Source organism: Geospiza fortis, unplaced genomic scaffold (assembly GCF_000277835.1).
Source record: "Geospiza fortis unplaced genomic scaffold, GeoFor_1.0 scaffold98, whole genome shotgun sequence".
Classification (NCBI taxonomy): Eukaryota; Metazoa; Chordata; class Aves; order Passeriformes; family Thraupidae; genus Geospiza; species Geospiza fortis.
In genome coordinates, this window is record NW_005054306.1 from 6,349,849 (window position 1) to 6,366,927 (window position 17,079).

General features: G+C 37.8%; 1 protein-coding gene across 1 annotated transcript in view; it reads right to left on the reverse strand.

Annotated features, from left to right (window-relative positions):
• Positions 1–16,072, reverse strand: part of FRK (fyn related Src family tyrosine kinase) — a 46,014-nt gene extending 29,942 nt beyond the window's left edge. The window contains exon 1 of the mRNA XM_005418436.2: positions 15,216–16,072. Coding sequence (XP_005418493.1) covers positions 15,216–15,646 — 431 coding nt within the window. The 5' untranslated portion in view covers positions 15,647–16,072. The remainder of the gene's footprint in view (positions 1–15,215) is intronic.
• Positions 16,073–17,079: the final 1,007 nt, after the last annotated feature.

Genomic DNA, 17,079 nt, shown 5'->3' on the forward strand with positions numbered 1-17,079 from the left:
TGCAGTCTGCTGTGGGTAAAGAATAGTGCAGAAACAGGAGCAGAGGTTTACCAAGGGAGCCACCAGCAAGTCCTCTCTATGCTGACAGAACGGCTCCAAGCACCTTTGGGTTTTCCCAAAATATCAAAAATAGAGAATGAAATCATCAAACTTTAATAATATGTCCAGTTACTACATATAAAATATAATTTTATTTTCAAGGCCTTGGTTATATTGAAGCAAAGTTTTTTTAGATAGCAAAAAAGAACACACTTTTAGTGCACCAATCTTCCCTACTAAATATCAAGCCATTTCTCCAATGTACATGAACAAAAGATTTCTTGTATTGTTCTGAGCCACATTTTTTCTTCCAGGCAGAGGAAGAGGAACCCTGTGTCTCATCAGTGCCTGGAATCAATTCTGGAAAATTCACACACAATCAGGTAAAGCCTGGAAAAGTTAAAAGCAACTAAACAAGCTCTTCTGATAGAAAATATTAGGTTGTTTTAATTATGAGACTAATGAAGTAATAGCATTGCTTCAACAGCTGCTTTTTCAAAAAATTAGGAAATATCACTGCATAGATGAAAGACTTTCAGGTGTAACACACCTAAGAAAAACACGTGCTTTACAAACGATGAGGTGTATGTATGAAGGAGAGAGTGGGAGACGAGCGCTGGCTGATTCAATTTTTCCCTTTATAGTCTACAGTGAACCTGGTGACAGTTTCCAGGGAAAAAAAAAACAAAACAAAACAAACAAAGAAAACCAAACCAAAACAAACCAACAAAAAACTCCCACAAAACAAAACAACAACAAAACCAAAAAAACCCAAAACATATGAGATAAAACCAACCAAAACCAGAAAAATCTTTAGTCTGGGTAAACCATAAAGGTGAACACTTGCCAGCAAAATTCCTTTCAAGAGCATTTTCAAAAACACAAACCTTCCTATAAATGGCCTAAGAATCTAAACAGTGGAAATTAAGGGATTTCTCTAGGGCTTGCAGACTTTAATTGGGCAGAATCCAGAAAACCTAAGATTGATTTTCAGGCAGAGCCCTTCCTCCTTACTTCTTTCTACAGGCATGCCTGGGATCATTTTTAATTCTGTTTATTCCTCACTGTCATTTACTATCAGGTACTGAAGGGTACATGGAAGGACAAAATTTAAGAAGAAGGAATTTAAAGCTAATGGTAAAGGAAGTCATAGGACATTACAGGAGGAAGGGAGAAAAACAAGACAGTAGAAATGCAAAGTTGAGAGAACCATAGAATTAGCAAGTGGATGCATTGAGAGAAGAAAGTCAGAGTTAGTAGGCAATGATGAGAAAAGAGACAAAGCTGAGCACTGCATTCAGTGCCCAAGGGCTATAGCCTGCTGCTGAGCTGCTGCACTGTTCAGCAAATGCTGGTTTTCATCTTACCCTGCTCCCACAGGGAGCCTGGCCTTTGGCAGCCATTTCAGTCCTACTTGGGAAAACAATTTTATAGAATATCTCTTCAAACAATTTCACAGACTAACTCTCACTGTGAGGATTGCTCTACACAGATCTTTTCTCTGTCACTTTCTTAGTTCATGACACCACTCTTTTTTGTACTTGCCAAAAGAATAATTTGACATTAGTTTTCATCACGTATTTGTTGTCTAGGAGTCATTGCTTTAAATCTCATTCACCAAAGTACTATCAGCAAAAAGTGAGTCAGGAGAGGTTGTTAAAAAACATTAATATACCAACACTTTTCTCTGTCTACATAAGTAAATCATCTGAGATCTTAACACATTGCAGAGAGTACCTGGCTCGGAATTGAAATTTAAAAAAACATTTAAAATGTTTATGTACAGTGACTCAGCACAATTTTGATTACTTATTTACCACAATAAGAATCTAGCTCCCTCCAAGTAAAACCAGAAATTCAGGTTTTCAGGAACAGTTATGTCAGGCATCACATCTAACCTTTGGCAATTACAATGAATTTGCTTCATACGGAAAGAACTGAGTCATGCACATTGCCCAGAACCCTGTTGTTGAATAACTTATCACAAACTAAAATGAAGACTCTTGTGTGCATTGTGTGTGGGACTTGGAGCTTCTGAATCTTTTCACAGTGGATAGAATAAGTTTGATTTTCTTTCCACAGAGAAAAACACAGAACATGTGAATAGATGGATATAAAATAGTTGTGTAAAAAAAAGACTCATTTCTACACCATGTAAACAGTAGAGATCTATCAAAGCAACAGAGCAACACCAATTTATGTTTTCAAAAGTCTGCATGTTTGAAAGTGACTGACTGTCGTAACACTCTCTAAGTTTTGCTGTATTTTCCACACTTTGAGATCAACATTGCAATTTTTCTTTGAATAACCATTACACTGTGAAATACAGTTTTGGAAAATAACAGATCCCATTTTGTTCTTGGCTTTTGGATAACGTTTTCCTAGTGTTCTTGTCAGCAGATATAGCTGAGTGGTTGGTGTTTTTCCAGAAACACTAAATTTATGTAGACTTGAGAGATTTTTATTGGGGAAATGGCAGAATATAAGAGGAGATATGAGAAGAGGCATAGAAGCAAAAAGGAAAAGAGAATTAAATTATACTTCTCCATCTATTTTCTAAACAAAATATTATAGTTTAATTTGGGAAAGTACTCCATTTGAATAATTTTAAAATTTAAAGGCTTTTTGTTTCTATTTTCAAATAGAAGTTCCAACAAAATTTTACCCTTTTTTTCTTTTAATTTTGTTCAGAAATGACTAAATTATCTGAACACAAGACAAAACCAAGCAATACTCTTCACATTATTTCAGGGCATATTTTGATTTCATACAAAACTAAAATGAAGGATTTTTGAGAAACCTCTTTGCTTCTTTCTTTCAGGTGAAAGCAGACATTTTTCTTTTCTCTCATCCCATACTTACTTGATAATGAATATACACATTAGAACACAAGTGATATGTTCATCCCCATAAAAGGAGACCTTTAGCTAAAACAAGGCAATTTAAACCTATGATTCTAATATATTATAGCCACTAGCTTGCTGGAATTTACAATGTGCGTAGATGCTTAAATTCAGTCATATGGAAAACATATCACTTTAATAAACACAGGTAATATTTTGGGGACTGAATGTCTCTGAGCCTACCACCAAAATGAGGCATTACTTTTGCTATCATTTCTTTGTAGCAAGATTAAGGTTATTGCCAGAAAAAAGTTTTTATGCTTCTAGACTGAAGGAGCAGACTCATCACACTTTCATTGTGTAGTGTCTTTAAAAACAGATGGTTTCAATTTACTAATCACTGACAACTGGACTGTAACACTGAACAGTAGCTTACTCCACACAATCCCAATGGCTGCAAATGTAAAACTCCCACCTACCCTGGCAGACTGACCTTATGTGCATCTGAGACACAAAAGAAGCCCCAGGCTCCACTAACAAATCACTGGGGCAGAGATGAAGAAAATGCAGGAGATTACTTTCTCATGTGAAGAGGGCAACAGATGTGTCAAAAAGGACTCTGAGCCCCTAAAGTCTGGTTTTGGTCCGAGAAATATCTTTGTTTTGTGTTGCACCACTGTTTTCAGTGTAATAAATAATGAGCTGTGCCCTAAATAAAGGACGCTAAACAGAGCACCCTAAATAAAGGGCCTGTCAGGGCTCCACAGGCTTTTACAGTAAAGAAACTGTGTGGGATTGTTTAGATAAAGGAAAATTCAATAGTGACTAAGTTGGTTTAAACCCATCACAACGACAGGCATTTCCTCTTCCAGTCTAAAGCAAATTTACTATCTTGCAAACATAAACACCAAGATTACTTGTGTATTAGTCTAAAAATCTGTGACACTTTGTGTGTAAACCTTTCCCACAAGGACACAGTGGGCCATGACTGTACTGTCACCTGTTGTAAGGGATTATGAATAATACTACATTCATTTTTCAGCAGTTGATAATGGTAGCTGACCACATTGCAAACATGGGAATTGATTTGCTCTGAGTGTGCTACAGGATGACGAACCACTGTACCTTTGGCCACTCTTGCACTCAGTAATGACTGGAAGTGACTGTTTCTCCTGTAGGAATAGTATTATAAGGCCAAGGACATGACCTGTGTGATTTAGCATAACACCCAATACTGGGTTCACTACACAACAGGAAACAAGTCACAGTCTGATTAATTTTTTGAAATATCCATAAATTCATCTAATTTTGTGAGTCCCTGTTTGTGTAATTGATTGTGTAATTAATTTTAACATTTGTATTCATTCTTCACAATATTAGTCATCTGCACGCTGTATTATTTAATCTACTCTGAAGTTCTTCTGTTTGAGAAAACAAATAATAGGTGAAAGTGATATCATATTGCTTTTTCTGGAGTTTTCGTTACACAAGTCCCATTTAAGAGATTAAAGTCAATTGTCAACGTTTATTCTCTGTTGTAGTTTTGCACCTGAAAAAGGGTTCCATTGCATTTAAAGTTTGTTCTGAAACAACAACCTACATTTGGAGTCAATGAAAGGCTACCACTGTCTTTAACATCCATTGCTTTAAGATTTGGGGTGTGAAATACAGCCATATAATCACCTCTTAAAAAAAACCCCAAACTTAAAATACATTCTGAGACCATATTTCTGCTGCATAGTCTTTCAAATAGCATTGTAAAATCTTGCATCAATGTTAGTAGTACCTGTATACATTTGTACTTCTACACTGATATAAAATACTCTAAAAGTAGCAATAACTCTGCTGTTCATAACCGAGGAACAAAGTGGAAATCTTGAGGTAGCCTTAGTGTTAACACGGTACAGAGAACACAAATAACATGAATTGATTTAACACCATGGGAAACTCAAATAGACAAGATAATTTTCAATCATGCATTCACTTAAACCATTACAGCTTCCAAAAGCCCTCAATTGATTTTCTTGAGAAAATCCTTCAAGAGAAATTATTTTCTTTTCTCAAAGAGAAACTCCGTACAGAAATAATACAGAAGCCCTGAGAAACAAACAGCCCCTGTGCCCAAGACACTGGTGGCAAAGCAGATATCTTCATCCATTTTGTGTAGAGCTCTCTTTTGGACATGCACTTGGGTTCACACCTCAGACTATTGCCAGAAGTCTGGGGGACTTGTGTCCTCTGCCAGGTCAGCTTTCAGTGAAGGACAACCAGGACACTGTCCTCAGAGGGACTCATAAAGAAGCTGTGAAGTCTGGCATCCTCAGGTAACTCTAAGACAAAGGACAGAATGGTTCTTCATGGGAGGACAAATTACTTAAATAAAGGGCCTTCCACCTTCCAGACTAACCTTTTCAGGGTGACAGATGTGAAGGATGACACAATAAAGATACTTTTGACTTCTAGAAGTAAAGCTGGAGCACATCAAACTCCACATCAGCTGTGTATTATCTGACCAAGACCCTTACACAGATTTCATTTGCAAGAGATTACAACACCACAAAAGATTTATGTCAGCATCACAGGAAGTTTCTGGGTGATTTTTCAAGCATTTAGCTCTGTACTAACAAGATCTCATTTTCTCTTTTCTTTCCTTGCACATTTTCAGAAAACTCATAATTATCTTATTATTATAATCAAGTTGTTATCCTGGAATAACATCCTGAACCCCCAGGTTTACATCTTTATCATTTGCATAGTCTGAGTTTGCCTGTCATTTCTGGTTTGACCTTGTAGGGTATCTCTTATGTTTTTATGTCTTAATATCTTCAGTACAGATAGAATCTTATACAATCAGCTAGTGTGACTGAGTTTATTTCTGGTTATTGTCTTTGTTAACATTAACTTGTCAGTTTTGCTGTCTGTATGTTTGTCTCCCTCCCTTTCATTGTTGGCAAGGTCCTCAGATAATCCTGAAAAAGAAATGTTCCCACACTCCACGTGCCATTCTCTGTCAGTGCAACTGAGCAGCTCCTCCTCATCACCACCACCCTCCTTGTGTGCCCCTCAGGTTTGTCTGCGTGCTCTTGTGTATGGCTCCCTTCACCACACACCCTTAGAGGAGCAAAGACTCCTCCTGTATTCCCTTACAGAGACTTCCACTAATTGAAAAGATCAGTAATTTCAAAAGGAAAACTGGGGCTGGTGAGTTTTCAACATTTCTGAAATTTCTGGTACATATTCATTCCCACATGTGAGTCTTAAATCTCTTTTTTTTCTCTTCTTCTGCAGTGAGATTTAAAAAGCTATGCTGCAAAATTTTTATTCTATAAATACAGGAAAAAAATTTAATTAAGTTAAAAATATGTCTAATTTATTTAGAGAAAGCTAAGGAAAAATTCTTTCTGACACTACTGCAGATAAATTTATAATGTAAAGTATTATAGAGTACTCTGCACAGAAGTAGTGGAATGTCAATTAGTGCAATCCTTTATGGAGCTATCACTCATCACTTAAATCACTGCTTTATTTTTCCAGTTTTTATTGATTAAGATTAGTGTACCAGCATGAAAAAAAGAGTATGTCTTTCTATGTGGTTTAAGTGATAGGGAAAAGGAATACTTTTTCATTATCAATATTTTGATCTTCTAAAAAGCTATTTCCAGATGATTTCTAAGCCTGTGTGGAGAACTGAAAAAATGCAAATTTGTAAATTTTCATTCTAATTGCTTATAACACTCATGGTTTTCTTTACACAGATATGAGTTGAAAACCTGAATGTCAACATATAAAAAAATTCTGATGAAGGACAAACTTCTTATATAAAGACATTTAATCTCTAATTTTTAAAGTTTTAAAACAAGAAGGGCCTTCAAATATATACTATATAGTATTGTTTTAAAAATAACTGAAAATTTAGTTTTCCTCTTACAAAGTTAGAGGAAAAATGTAATAAATATGTACTAATTTACTAATAAATGTAGCAAATTTGTAATAATATTTTTCCTTTTTTAAAATACCATTCAATAAATTATATTCTTTCTCTGCTATGCATACCTTTCTTACATAACAAAAAATAAACAGAACAAGAACAAAGGACAAGAAACAAGAGAAAGAACAAAACAAACAAAAAACAAGAAAATGAACACAACATTTTACTACAGAAAAGCATCTGAGTCTGATGAATCATATTTTCTCTCCTAACCTCTTTTAAAATTAAAGTGCAGGTAAATTTTGTATCATCTAAACTATGTCGCTGGAAAGTCGGTCAGTATCAAAATCTTTGCAATGTCTGCTATAGACTTATGTTGAAACATAATGTCTTCAGAATAATAACAGGACATATTCTGTGTTTAGCACTGCATCTTTGGTAGGGAGCAAAATAATGGATGGGTAAATCTGTGAGGGTGAAGTCATTGATGGCTGCAGCCCGGGTTGACTTAGAGGCATTAGTGTAGAGGGGGCAGACAGGTGAGATCTGTAAAGGAGCAGTCCCTGAATGCCACAGGGACACGTGCAGGGCTACCATTTCCTTTTGTGCCTATTTATTTTCAGCATGTCTTTTTATTTTTGTGTCACGCATGACTAAGCAATCAACAATCTAGAAAAAAAAAGAAAGCCAAACACTTGTTTAGAAATATAAAACTTTCCGCAGGGATGAGAGGGTTTTTCGTGAGGTTGTTTTTTTGTCCTAATAGCTTGGTCTTTGCCCACCAACAGAAATAAAGAGTTGTGCAGCGTCAACACCTAAGGTTCTTCTAAGCAGACTTGACAGTACGTCTGTAATTAGACGTGGCAGTGATGTACCCTTGACTTTGCTTATACAACAGTTCCAGCCTGCAGTGAAGTACAAAGGTAAGAGACCAAAGAAAGTAGATGGGCTTGTGCACTTTTCAGAAAATCCTTTCTGAAAGCAATGGGGCTAGAGAGAGCCATTGGTTTGACCTTGTAGGGTATCTCTTATGTTTTTATGTCTTAATCTCTTCAGTACAGATAGAATCTTACACAAAGAAAGTCTTCCATAACCAACAGTGCTTTTCACATAACAATAATTCTTCACAGAGATACCTGACCTAGTTTGTTTAAAACGAGACCAGCTTTAGGATTTCTTAGCCTGGCTGAACTGTTGGTCGCTATTTCTCAGTTCTAAACCTGCTCAGAGATCACTCAGCTCTGCAGAGCTCTGTATTGTCCTGGGCAGAGAGCCATCAAAGACAGCTATTGGGGAAACATTGTACAATACCTGGAAAATGTTTTTGCCAACAACCTTATTCAAACACAACTAATCTATGCTAGCATGCACAATGTTTATTCCTACTGAGTCAGAAAAAAAACCCCACCAAACAGGACTATCAAGTTGTTATGACCAGTATGTGGCCTTTACTTTTTCTTTTTCTTTTTTCTCTAAAAGGCACTGTAAAGGCCACCAAGCCTTAGGGAAAGCTAACTAGCTGTGTTTGCAGGATGTGTTTTAAGGACATTTTTTTTGGTGTTCACATGATTCATTGCCATATTCTTCATAATAGGGTAATGAAAACTGGGAGCTAATGATTATAATGTATAATACACTAATTTTGAATAAAGACAAGGTTTCTTGTCTTCAAGACATTTCTCAGAATTTGAATAGATAAAGACATATATATTTAGAAAACCACATTGCCAGAAAATGGGTGACCTTAGTTAGGCAAGTTTTCATGAACTGCTCATATACAATGCCATAACTCTTTCCACTTTTCTGAGCAGAGACACATTTTCTGAATGTGGATATGCACATGAATGTATAAATAGTACTGGCACTTGAAAAACTGCGTCATTTTACAGTTTGGTAAACATTTACTTCTATGTTCAGTATAGTCTTTGAATATTTAAGAAATAAGGAGAAATTAACTCAAAGTTTGATAAGTGCTTGAAGACAGCACTGGAATTCTTAACCATCATTAAAGAAGTTAAATAATTAATTTAATGGTCTTTTTACAGTATTTCATTGTTTAAATTCAAAAAAGGCACTCCCAAGTCAAAAAATATCAAAAACCATGATCTAGCTTAGCAATACACACCTCATCTCACAGGGCTGTATTGCATGATCTTAAAAATATCAGTCTTATAAACTTTCTCTATATTATGTGTGTATAAACATGTATGCACACACACACAAAAAAATCATGGATAAAGTATATCAATTGAAAGAAAAGATGGAACTTCACATAAAGGCTTTTCAATGTTTTATACTAAATGTGTATTTTGGTGATAGACACCTTTTCTACCAAAAAAAAATGTAAGAATGACTTTTGTGCTTGGCAGGTTCCAGGAATGTGCAAACAAACTACTAGAACTTTGTGCAGTCATTTAGCAATGAACAATTTTTACAAGTTCAGTTATTTCAGTACAAGGGTTAGTAGTGATTCTGGTGGTGTCCTCAGGAGTTTGTAGCTCCAGAATAAGGAGCTATGAGAGCAAGAGAGAGGGAGGACACAGAAACCACAATGGATTACATTCAGTTTTCTGAGGTATTCAGTAGAATCCAAGGTTCCACTCTTGAAAAAGCCTCTAGCCCATTTTGACTGTAAATACCACTTTGAAAAATGTCCCATGTGAACCAACGAAACCACAGAAGCCTGACTTCACAGGAAGTCTAAAACAAGTCAGTCCAGTGAAAGCTTTATTGTTCTCATATAGTAACTGAAATTCAGTCAATGTATGAAACAGTTAAAGCTGAGTCAGGTAACAGAAGGTGAAGGAACTATGGAGATTGACAAAAATAACCTACTAGACACTTCTGATTTCAGCCGGTTGTTTAAAAAGCTCACTGTGGAATTGACTGGTGAGGTTTCATTGATTAGGTCTGGGGCTCTGTTTCCACCAGCTGGGAAATACCTACATAAGATATAAGAGATAAATATTTTTGAAACTGAAAAAAGTTAAAAGTAATTGCTATGATCTTCTTTGACCCAATCTACTAAGAATTTGTACAGATTTCCCTCAGCATAGCAGTCTTGTATCAATGCTGGCATGAACATATGGAATGAATGATGGCCAATGGCACCCTGGCCTGTATCAGCAATGATGTGGCCAGCAGGATCAGGGCAGTGATTGTCCCTCTGTGCTCAGCCCTGGTGAGTCCTGTGTTCAGTTTTGGACTGTCCCATTACAAGAAGGACACTGAGGTGCTGAAGCATGTCCAGAGAAGGGCAGTGGAGCTGGGGAAGGGTCTGGAGCACAAGAGGAGAAGCAGCTGAGGGAGCTGAGGTTGTTTAGTCTGAAGAAAAAAGGGCTCAGGAGTGACCTCATTGCTCTCTGTAACTACCTGGAAGGAGGTTGTTGTGAGGTGGGAGTCAGTCTCCTCCAGATAAATGACAAGAAGAGAGGAAAAGTTGTGCCAAGGAAGGGGATTGGTTATTTTAAAAAAATTCTTCATGAAAAGGATTGTCAAGCACTGGAACATGCTTCCTGGTGAACTGGTGGAATCACCATCCCTGGAAGTGCTCAAAAGGCATGTGGATGGGGCTCTTGGGGCCAGTGGCAAACACAGTGATGCTGGGTTAATGGCTGGACTCCTAGAGGTCTTTTTCAACCTCAGTGATTCTATGATTTTATGATTGTATACTGTCTTTCAATAAAAACACAACAGGTCTATCAGGATGGCAGGTGAGAGCCCCCTCCAAGAACAATCTATCTTTCCTCTATCAAAACCAGAATTCACGTCATTCCAATAGCGAGGTGTTTTCTTTTTTTTTTTTGCTTCGTTAAAATTAACTGTAGAGCTGGGCTGTATTTCTTGTCCAGAACAATTTGCACTATGTCATTTTCTTGTTTAGTTTAAACAACTGGCAGTAATAAAACAAGAGCAGGTGAATATGTTACTATGGTTCCTGTTTGTAGTGCAGAATAACAGACACAGAAAAAAGAGCAGAGAGACAGGAAGGTCACACTCTTTGCCAAGAAGATCTATCTTTTAATTCAGATTTTGGTATTTGTCAAGTCATTCTTTCTGATCATCCTTTTTTGGAAGTGCAAATTAGATTATGTGATTCTATCTCCAATAACATTTTTTGCTTTCCAAGTGTTATATGTCTAAACACAGAAAGAAGAGCATTCCAAATTCATGGGATGCAGCAGATACAACCACATTCAAACTACCTTAGAAATGAAAAATCTGTCTGGCTCATGGTTTTGACTGCTACCTGTGACACAGAAAGAAGAAAAACACCAAGTGCTCTCACAGTTGTTAATATATCATTAGCATAATTTGTGTCTGCTTTTGGTCAGATATAATATAAAATAATGTTTTCATGGTACCAGATTTATCTTCTCATGAAGAGAAAGTTCACTATGTGACTATAGTTTGTCAGATTAATGCATCCACCCTCTAACTGCCTTGTCTCCCCTACCACAGGTGAGGCCAGGAGAACACACCTGTCTCCAGAGACACTAAACACAATTCCTTCATGACCTGTCCCCCTGACAGGTTGTTTTTGGTATAAGAAGTACAGCAGATGCTAGAAGAGCTCAGCAAGGAGAAGATGCTTTACTGGTAAATATAAAAATGAAAGGCCTTGTTTCCCCAGTCTGTCCAAAACAGACTTCATTGTAGCAGGTGTGCACTTCTTGGATGCATTTCATCTTGTGCAGCACATGTTTGGACTGAAATATTGCAGCAGACAGAAGTCAAGCCATGGATTTACCTTTTTTTCCCGTATTCACACATATTGTTACTAATTTCATCCAAGTCATCCACCTATGAAGAGATAACTTAAGCCAAAGGAAGGAAGGAAGGAAAATGACATTTTTTTCTTAGCAAGAAATCGTTGCACAAATAAGAAGTGTTTGACTTTCGATATAATTTGATTCTATTATATAATACAAATATACTAGCAAAATATAAAAAATGCCACCTTCACTTGTAGCATACAACTTCTTCCAATAACCTTTGGTCAAAGGAGAGTACAGTAAAGAAATCTCATTCTTTCTCAGTTCTGATAGCCAAGGATACATAAAAATGCCTGTGTTGTGAATAGTGTTTATTTTTTTTTTCCCCGTGTGAGATATTGCAAATCCTTTCTGCCCTTTCCCCCAGACATTGACCCACCTTATCAGCTCTACCTCAGTCATATCAGACAGTCAGAGACACCCAGGAAGAAAAAAGAAGTTATCTAAAGAAGTCTCTTACTTTTTTTCTTGCTTTACTTCAGTCTCCTTCTTACCAAGGAAAAGTAAAAAAAAAAAAAAAAAAAAAAAAAAACAACCAAAAAAAACCATAAAAAACCAAAAGGCATGCCTTTCTCCCTGATAAAAATTCACAGACACTTCAGCAAGGAGACAAACTGGTCTGCTGCAGAACTTGTTGAGAGCAAGCAATGACCCAGCATTATTCCCTGCCAGCACTGACAATACAGTGTCAGATGGACTATCTGATCTCTAACTGTCTCTATAAGAAAGACCATGTCAATATGTTGATAAAAGAGGGCCAGATAGATTTGCTTGTTAATACTCTTGAAGGTCACAGGCAAAACTGAAATGATAAGCAAAAGAAATTTGACTACTCTGCAAGCACCTCTCAAGCATTTATTGCCTAAATTTACAGAGTGGCCCTGTCATCTGTCACTGTAGAACCTTTCATGCCCCTCTATTCCCTTGTTTCAGTGACTTTATGGAGTAGCCATGCATGCATATGAATGCAATTTTTAAAATAGTTTCTACACAAACATGCTGAAATCAGCTGCTAAAAAATGTGATCAGTCTGGTTTTCTTCCCAAGCTTCCTAAGAGTCACACCAGGCGTTAAGTCTGTTTCTCAGAACAGAATAGCCAGTGTTTCTTTGTCTAATGAGATGGAGATGCAATCCGGAAATAAAATTCCTGTTGTCTCTGCAGATGCACAGAAGCTAGCTGGTGCTACAAAATGTGCATTCAATTAAGTCAAAGACTGTTGATCAACTGTGCCTGGCAAATATTGCAAGCATAAAAACCACACTGCAAATACATGGCAAACGCGCATTTTGGCAGGTGAACACAAGATTGTGAGTCTTCCATTCTTTTTCAGTTCTGTGCTGGGACCACAAAGGATCCTGCCATACAGGATGCAATGATGCATTAGAAACTTTGCGTATTTCCACAAATGTCTATATCATGGCCATGAAAATTCGCCAGCACCAAAGGGAATTAAAACCAAAAATAGAGAGATGAGAGAAAATAAACTCAAGTTGTGTAGAGACAATTATTTAATCTTTAAATTTAATAAAAGAGATGCTAGAACAAACTTTTTTCTAATTGCAGTCTTTAGGGAAAACAAATAGTGGCTCTTTAAACCATCATTACCTTTGTTCTTACTGTTTCACTAGGATAACAGGTGTAAACTACAGAGGGTGGGTGAAAAGGAATTCTTGGAGGAAATTGTAGCAAGGGATCTTCCAATTTGATACAAGGCAATAAAAATCCTCATTTTGAGGATGAACAGCTCAACTTTAAATGCTTAACTAAGCAAAGAGGTCTAGCTTTATTTTGGCCATGTTTGGTTGGGATGACTCTTCAAATCTCCTGCAGAGGTCCCATCTAACCTCAGTTAGTCTATTGTTATATGTGTGTGGGCTGACAGGCTTGTACATATGTGATCACTAAAGCCAAGTGATTTAGAAAGAAATCTGAGAAAAGACAACATGTTTAAGCCACATTAATCTTGCTGTGAAATAAAAACCTCATTTGGGAGAAATTACTTTATCTGAGAACTGGAAAAATTCTCCATTGTTTCCTCTCCAGTGTTCTAACAATCTATAGAGAAAAACTTTTCTTGTAGCTTAGTCTTTACTATAAAGGGAGAAAGGTATATAAAAAAAGTTAAAAACAATAAAATTGATTCAGTAACAAGTGAAAAAACAGAGGTTACACAACAATGCACTTTGGCAAATTTAACTTTGTATTTGAAGCTCTAGATATAGAAAGATAAGGACATTAGGAACTGAGATGTTGTATAACTGAGAAAAATTACTTTCAAAGTATTAACAGCATGAAGAAATCTGATGACTTCTAAGAAAACTAGCTCTTGAAAGAGAGCAAAGGCCAACCTGAGCTAAATTAGAGCCTAACACCATTTATCTAGTGATTCAGAAAATGCCTTCCCTGCAGATTAATTTCTCCAGCTGGAAGAATTTTTTTGAACACGACAATTGAAAATGTTGTCTGCCTGAATACAGAAATAGAAACAGCTGGTCAAACTCTGGAAATTAAGGTCTTCAGGTTAGAGATTAATCTTAGAGTTGCCCTAAAATGCCTCTAGCAAAAATCCTACAGCTGATAAAAGACTAGTATAATCATATCTGAGCCAATTCTCCTAGCCTGTGGCAGTACAGTGGGCAGATCAGGTCAAAGATGATGTTTCAGGTCCAAATGAGATTTAACTGAAAGGCTGCATCACCATCCCTCTAAAGTCAACATTCATTCTGGGACTAATAATGAATGTCGCTTATGGCATTTCTTTAAACAGTGATAATTTTCTCCAAAATATACCTCTGGAACTGCAGCCAGACCTATTTCAGCAAACATTGACTCTGACTTCAACACACAGAAGTAACTGTGCAGTCCAGGCTGATTCAGATCTTACTCATCATTACTAGGGAGACAAGTAACTGATTCTGTGGGATTCCTGGTCTATTTCAGAATATTTAATAAGATCTGGCATGCTTTGAAGGGGCAGAAGAAGATGGGATGGATAATTAAACTCTGTGAAAATTTAATAACTTCATCTGTAGTCTGTTGTTGCATCCACTTTTGCCCTTTGCAGTACTCGCTGCCATTAATTTTATCCTAAGAGCAGAGATTTGCCTCCAGAGAAGATGCACATAGTCTAGAAGGAACCATTTGAAACTTATCTGCTAGGGACTCACCCATCACTTGGAAGAAGATGAAAAGGTGTAAAGGTAGCTTGCTTTAACTGATTAACTGGTAACTGCAGCTGGTTAAGCTGAACACTTATTCAGAGCAGGGGTCATACATTTCCACTCTCTGGGTATCATCTGATACACGTTTTTATACACATAATAATGAACCAACACAGCAGTAACCAACTTGATCTTCACAGGTGATTTTTAAACAACTGATTAGTATATATCACAGAAGGAAATTATTTAAAACAAAATAAAAACCCTCCACACTCTGCCTTCAGTAATTTATTTTCCTGTGACCACGGTGTCTTTTCCTTGCCCACGCCAACTAGTGCTATCACCTCTAGGACCACCAGAGGCTGAGTGTGGCAGGGCAGTACCCAGCAAGAGAAAAGGTCATGACCTGTCCCAAACCCATTTAACATGACAGAGAAATTTCATTTCACACAACATCAGTTACTCACGGCTCAGCTTCGATGCTCTGGTCAGCAGCAATGTAGTTGGCAGGGATGTAGCCCGTGAGCTTGCGGCCAGGACAGACTGACCCCTCTGGCAGGAGGAGCTTGGCGTACCACCATCCCTCATGGGATGCATTCAGCACTTCCAGCTTATCCCCAGCTCGGAAGCTCAAGTCATCCTCCGTGCGAGCATCATAATCGAACAGTGCCACAAAGTTGCAAATGTTTGCTAGCTCCTGGCCAGGCAGTGGAGGTAAAGGCTTTTCTTTTATCTTACTCTCTAAGTCTTTCTGTCCTGCTTCAAGGTCAGGTTTTACCACAGCAATGTTGGCAAAGACCTGGCCCCCTTTGTCTTCCTGTTCACTGTTTGTCCCAAAGAATAGGCAGGGAAGGTAACGCTTCAAACAGGGACAGTGCTTCCTGAAGAAGTTTCCCATCTTGATACTTTGTTGCTTCCTCTGCTTCTGCTTTTCTTTTGCTTTTCCTGGTTGCAAGACCCTTAGACCAATTTTTGCACCATCCACATCTTAGCTTTTTGCAGACTTCTTCTCCCCCTTCTCCTTTGGCATAAAATGAAACAACTCTTGGCGCAGCTGGAAGCTCCTCTCTGGGTCCCACGGAGAGCTCATTACAGACGGCTCCCAGGTAGGGAGTGAAACCTAAGCATTCAAGTGCCAGCACAGGTATGGAGGGAATTTTTCACTTCCTCTTCAGAAAAAGGAAAGCAACACAACAGCTGTGCTGGGCTGAGCTCTGAGAACAAAGTGCGAGCCTCTTCTGTCGAAGCAAAACAATAAAGCCAGAACACGTAAATAAGGGAGGCTTTTCAATTCCTTCTGCTCGGGATGGGTGTTTTCTTATCTCAGATGTGGTCTGGTCATGTGATCAGTGGTGAATGTCTGTCTTGGCAATGATTAACCAAACTGACCTGCCTGCTTCCTCAGCAGTCTGACGTGGACAGCTTGAATGAATATTTCCTTTTGCTCCCGGTTTGTACTGGTTTCGGTTCGCAGTTTGCTCCCCTGAGACTGGCAGACGCCCTCAGCAGGAGTGCACCTGTGGCTCCTGCCCTCACCCACGCCCAGGCGCATTCCCTGCCAAGTACCTGCCCTTCAAACAAACACTTTGGCTTTTTTTGTTTTTTTTAATTCAGCTGGATGGGCACTTTTTACAAGGAAAACCAAAACTATATGGCTTACAGTAATAAAGCAATATATTTTAAGGCATTCCTTATTCTGCATTTTAAGGAAACCAAGGCACTAGCCAAAAAGCATTTCTCTAGGTGGCTGGCTGATTAAATCAACCCTATATAAAAATAATGGCTGTTTTCCAGTCAGCTTGTCAACAATGCATTGACCAGTATATTTCCATTTCTGAAGTGTCTCTAATCCAGCATACAGACCAAGCATGGTTGTCTGGATACTGTGTGGCTCTGCCAAAGCAGGCTGAAGGGTTGGCTGTCATATCACAGCAGTGCACCCCAAGCTCTGTAACCCCTGGAAATCACCACAGCCCGGGGGACACGGAATGACTGGAACAGGTGCAGGAAGCATAGAAGATACAGAAATAGCCTGTCTGCACACAGTGGTGGAATTTCAGTAAAAGAGAAACTTTTACAAATCAGAGTCTATTTATTGAGATCAATCAAAACTCACACATGGACCTATAACTTCCTGGTGATTAAAAAACTGGGTCCTATATTTTTCTTTTCTTTCCTTTTTTTTTTTTTTTTTTTTGGTCAGGAAGTAGACTTCTGTGGTTTTATTTTACTAGAAAGAAAACACCTAAATAACAGAAACTAAAGTCACTTGCAACCATCATGTCTCTCATTCATTTGAGTGAGAATACCAGTGGCAGAAGCAGTAGGCAG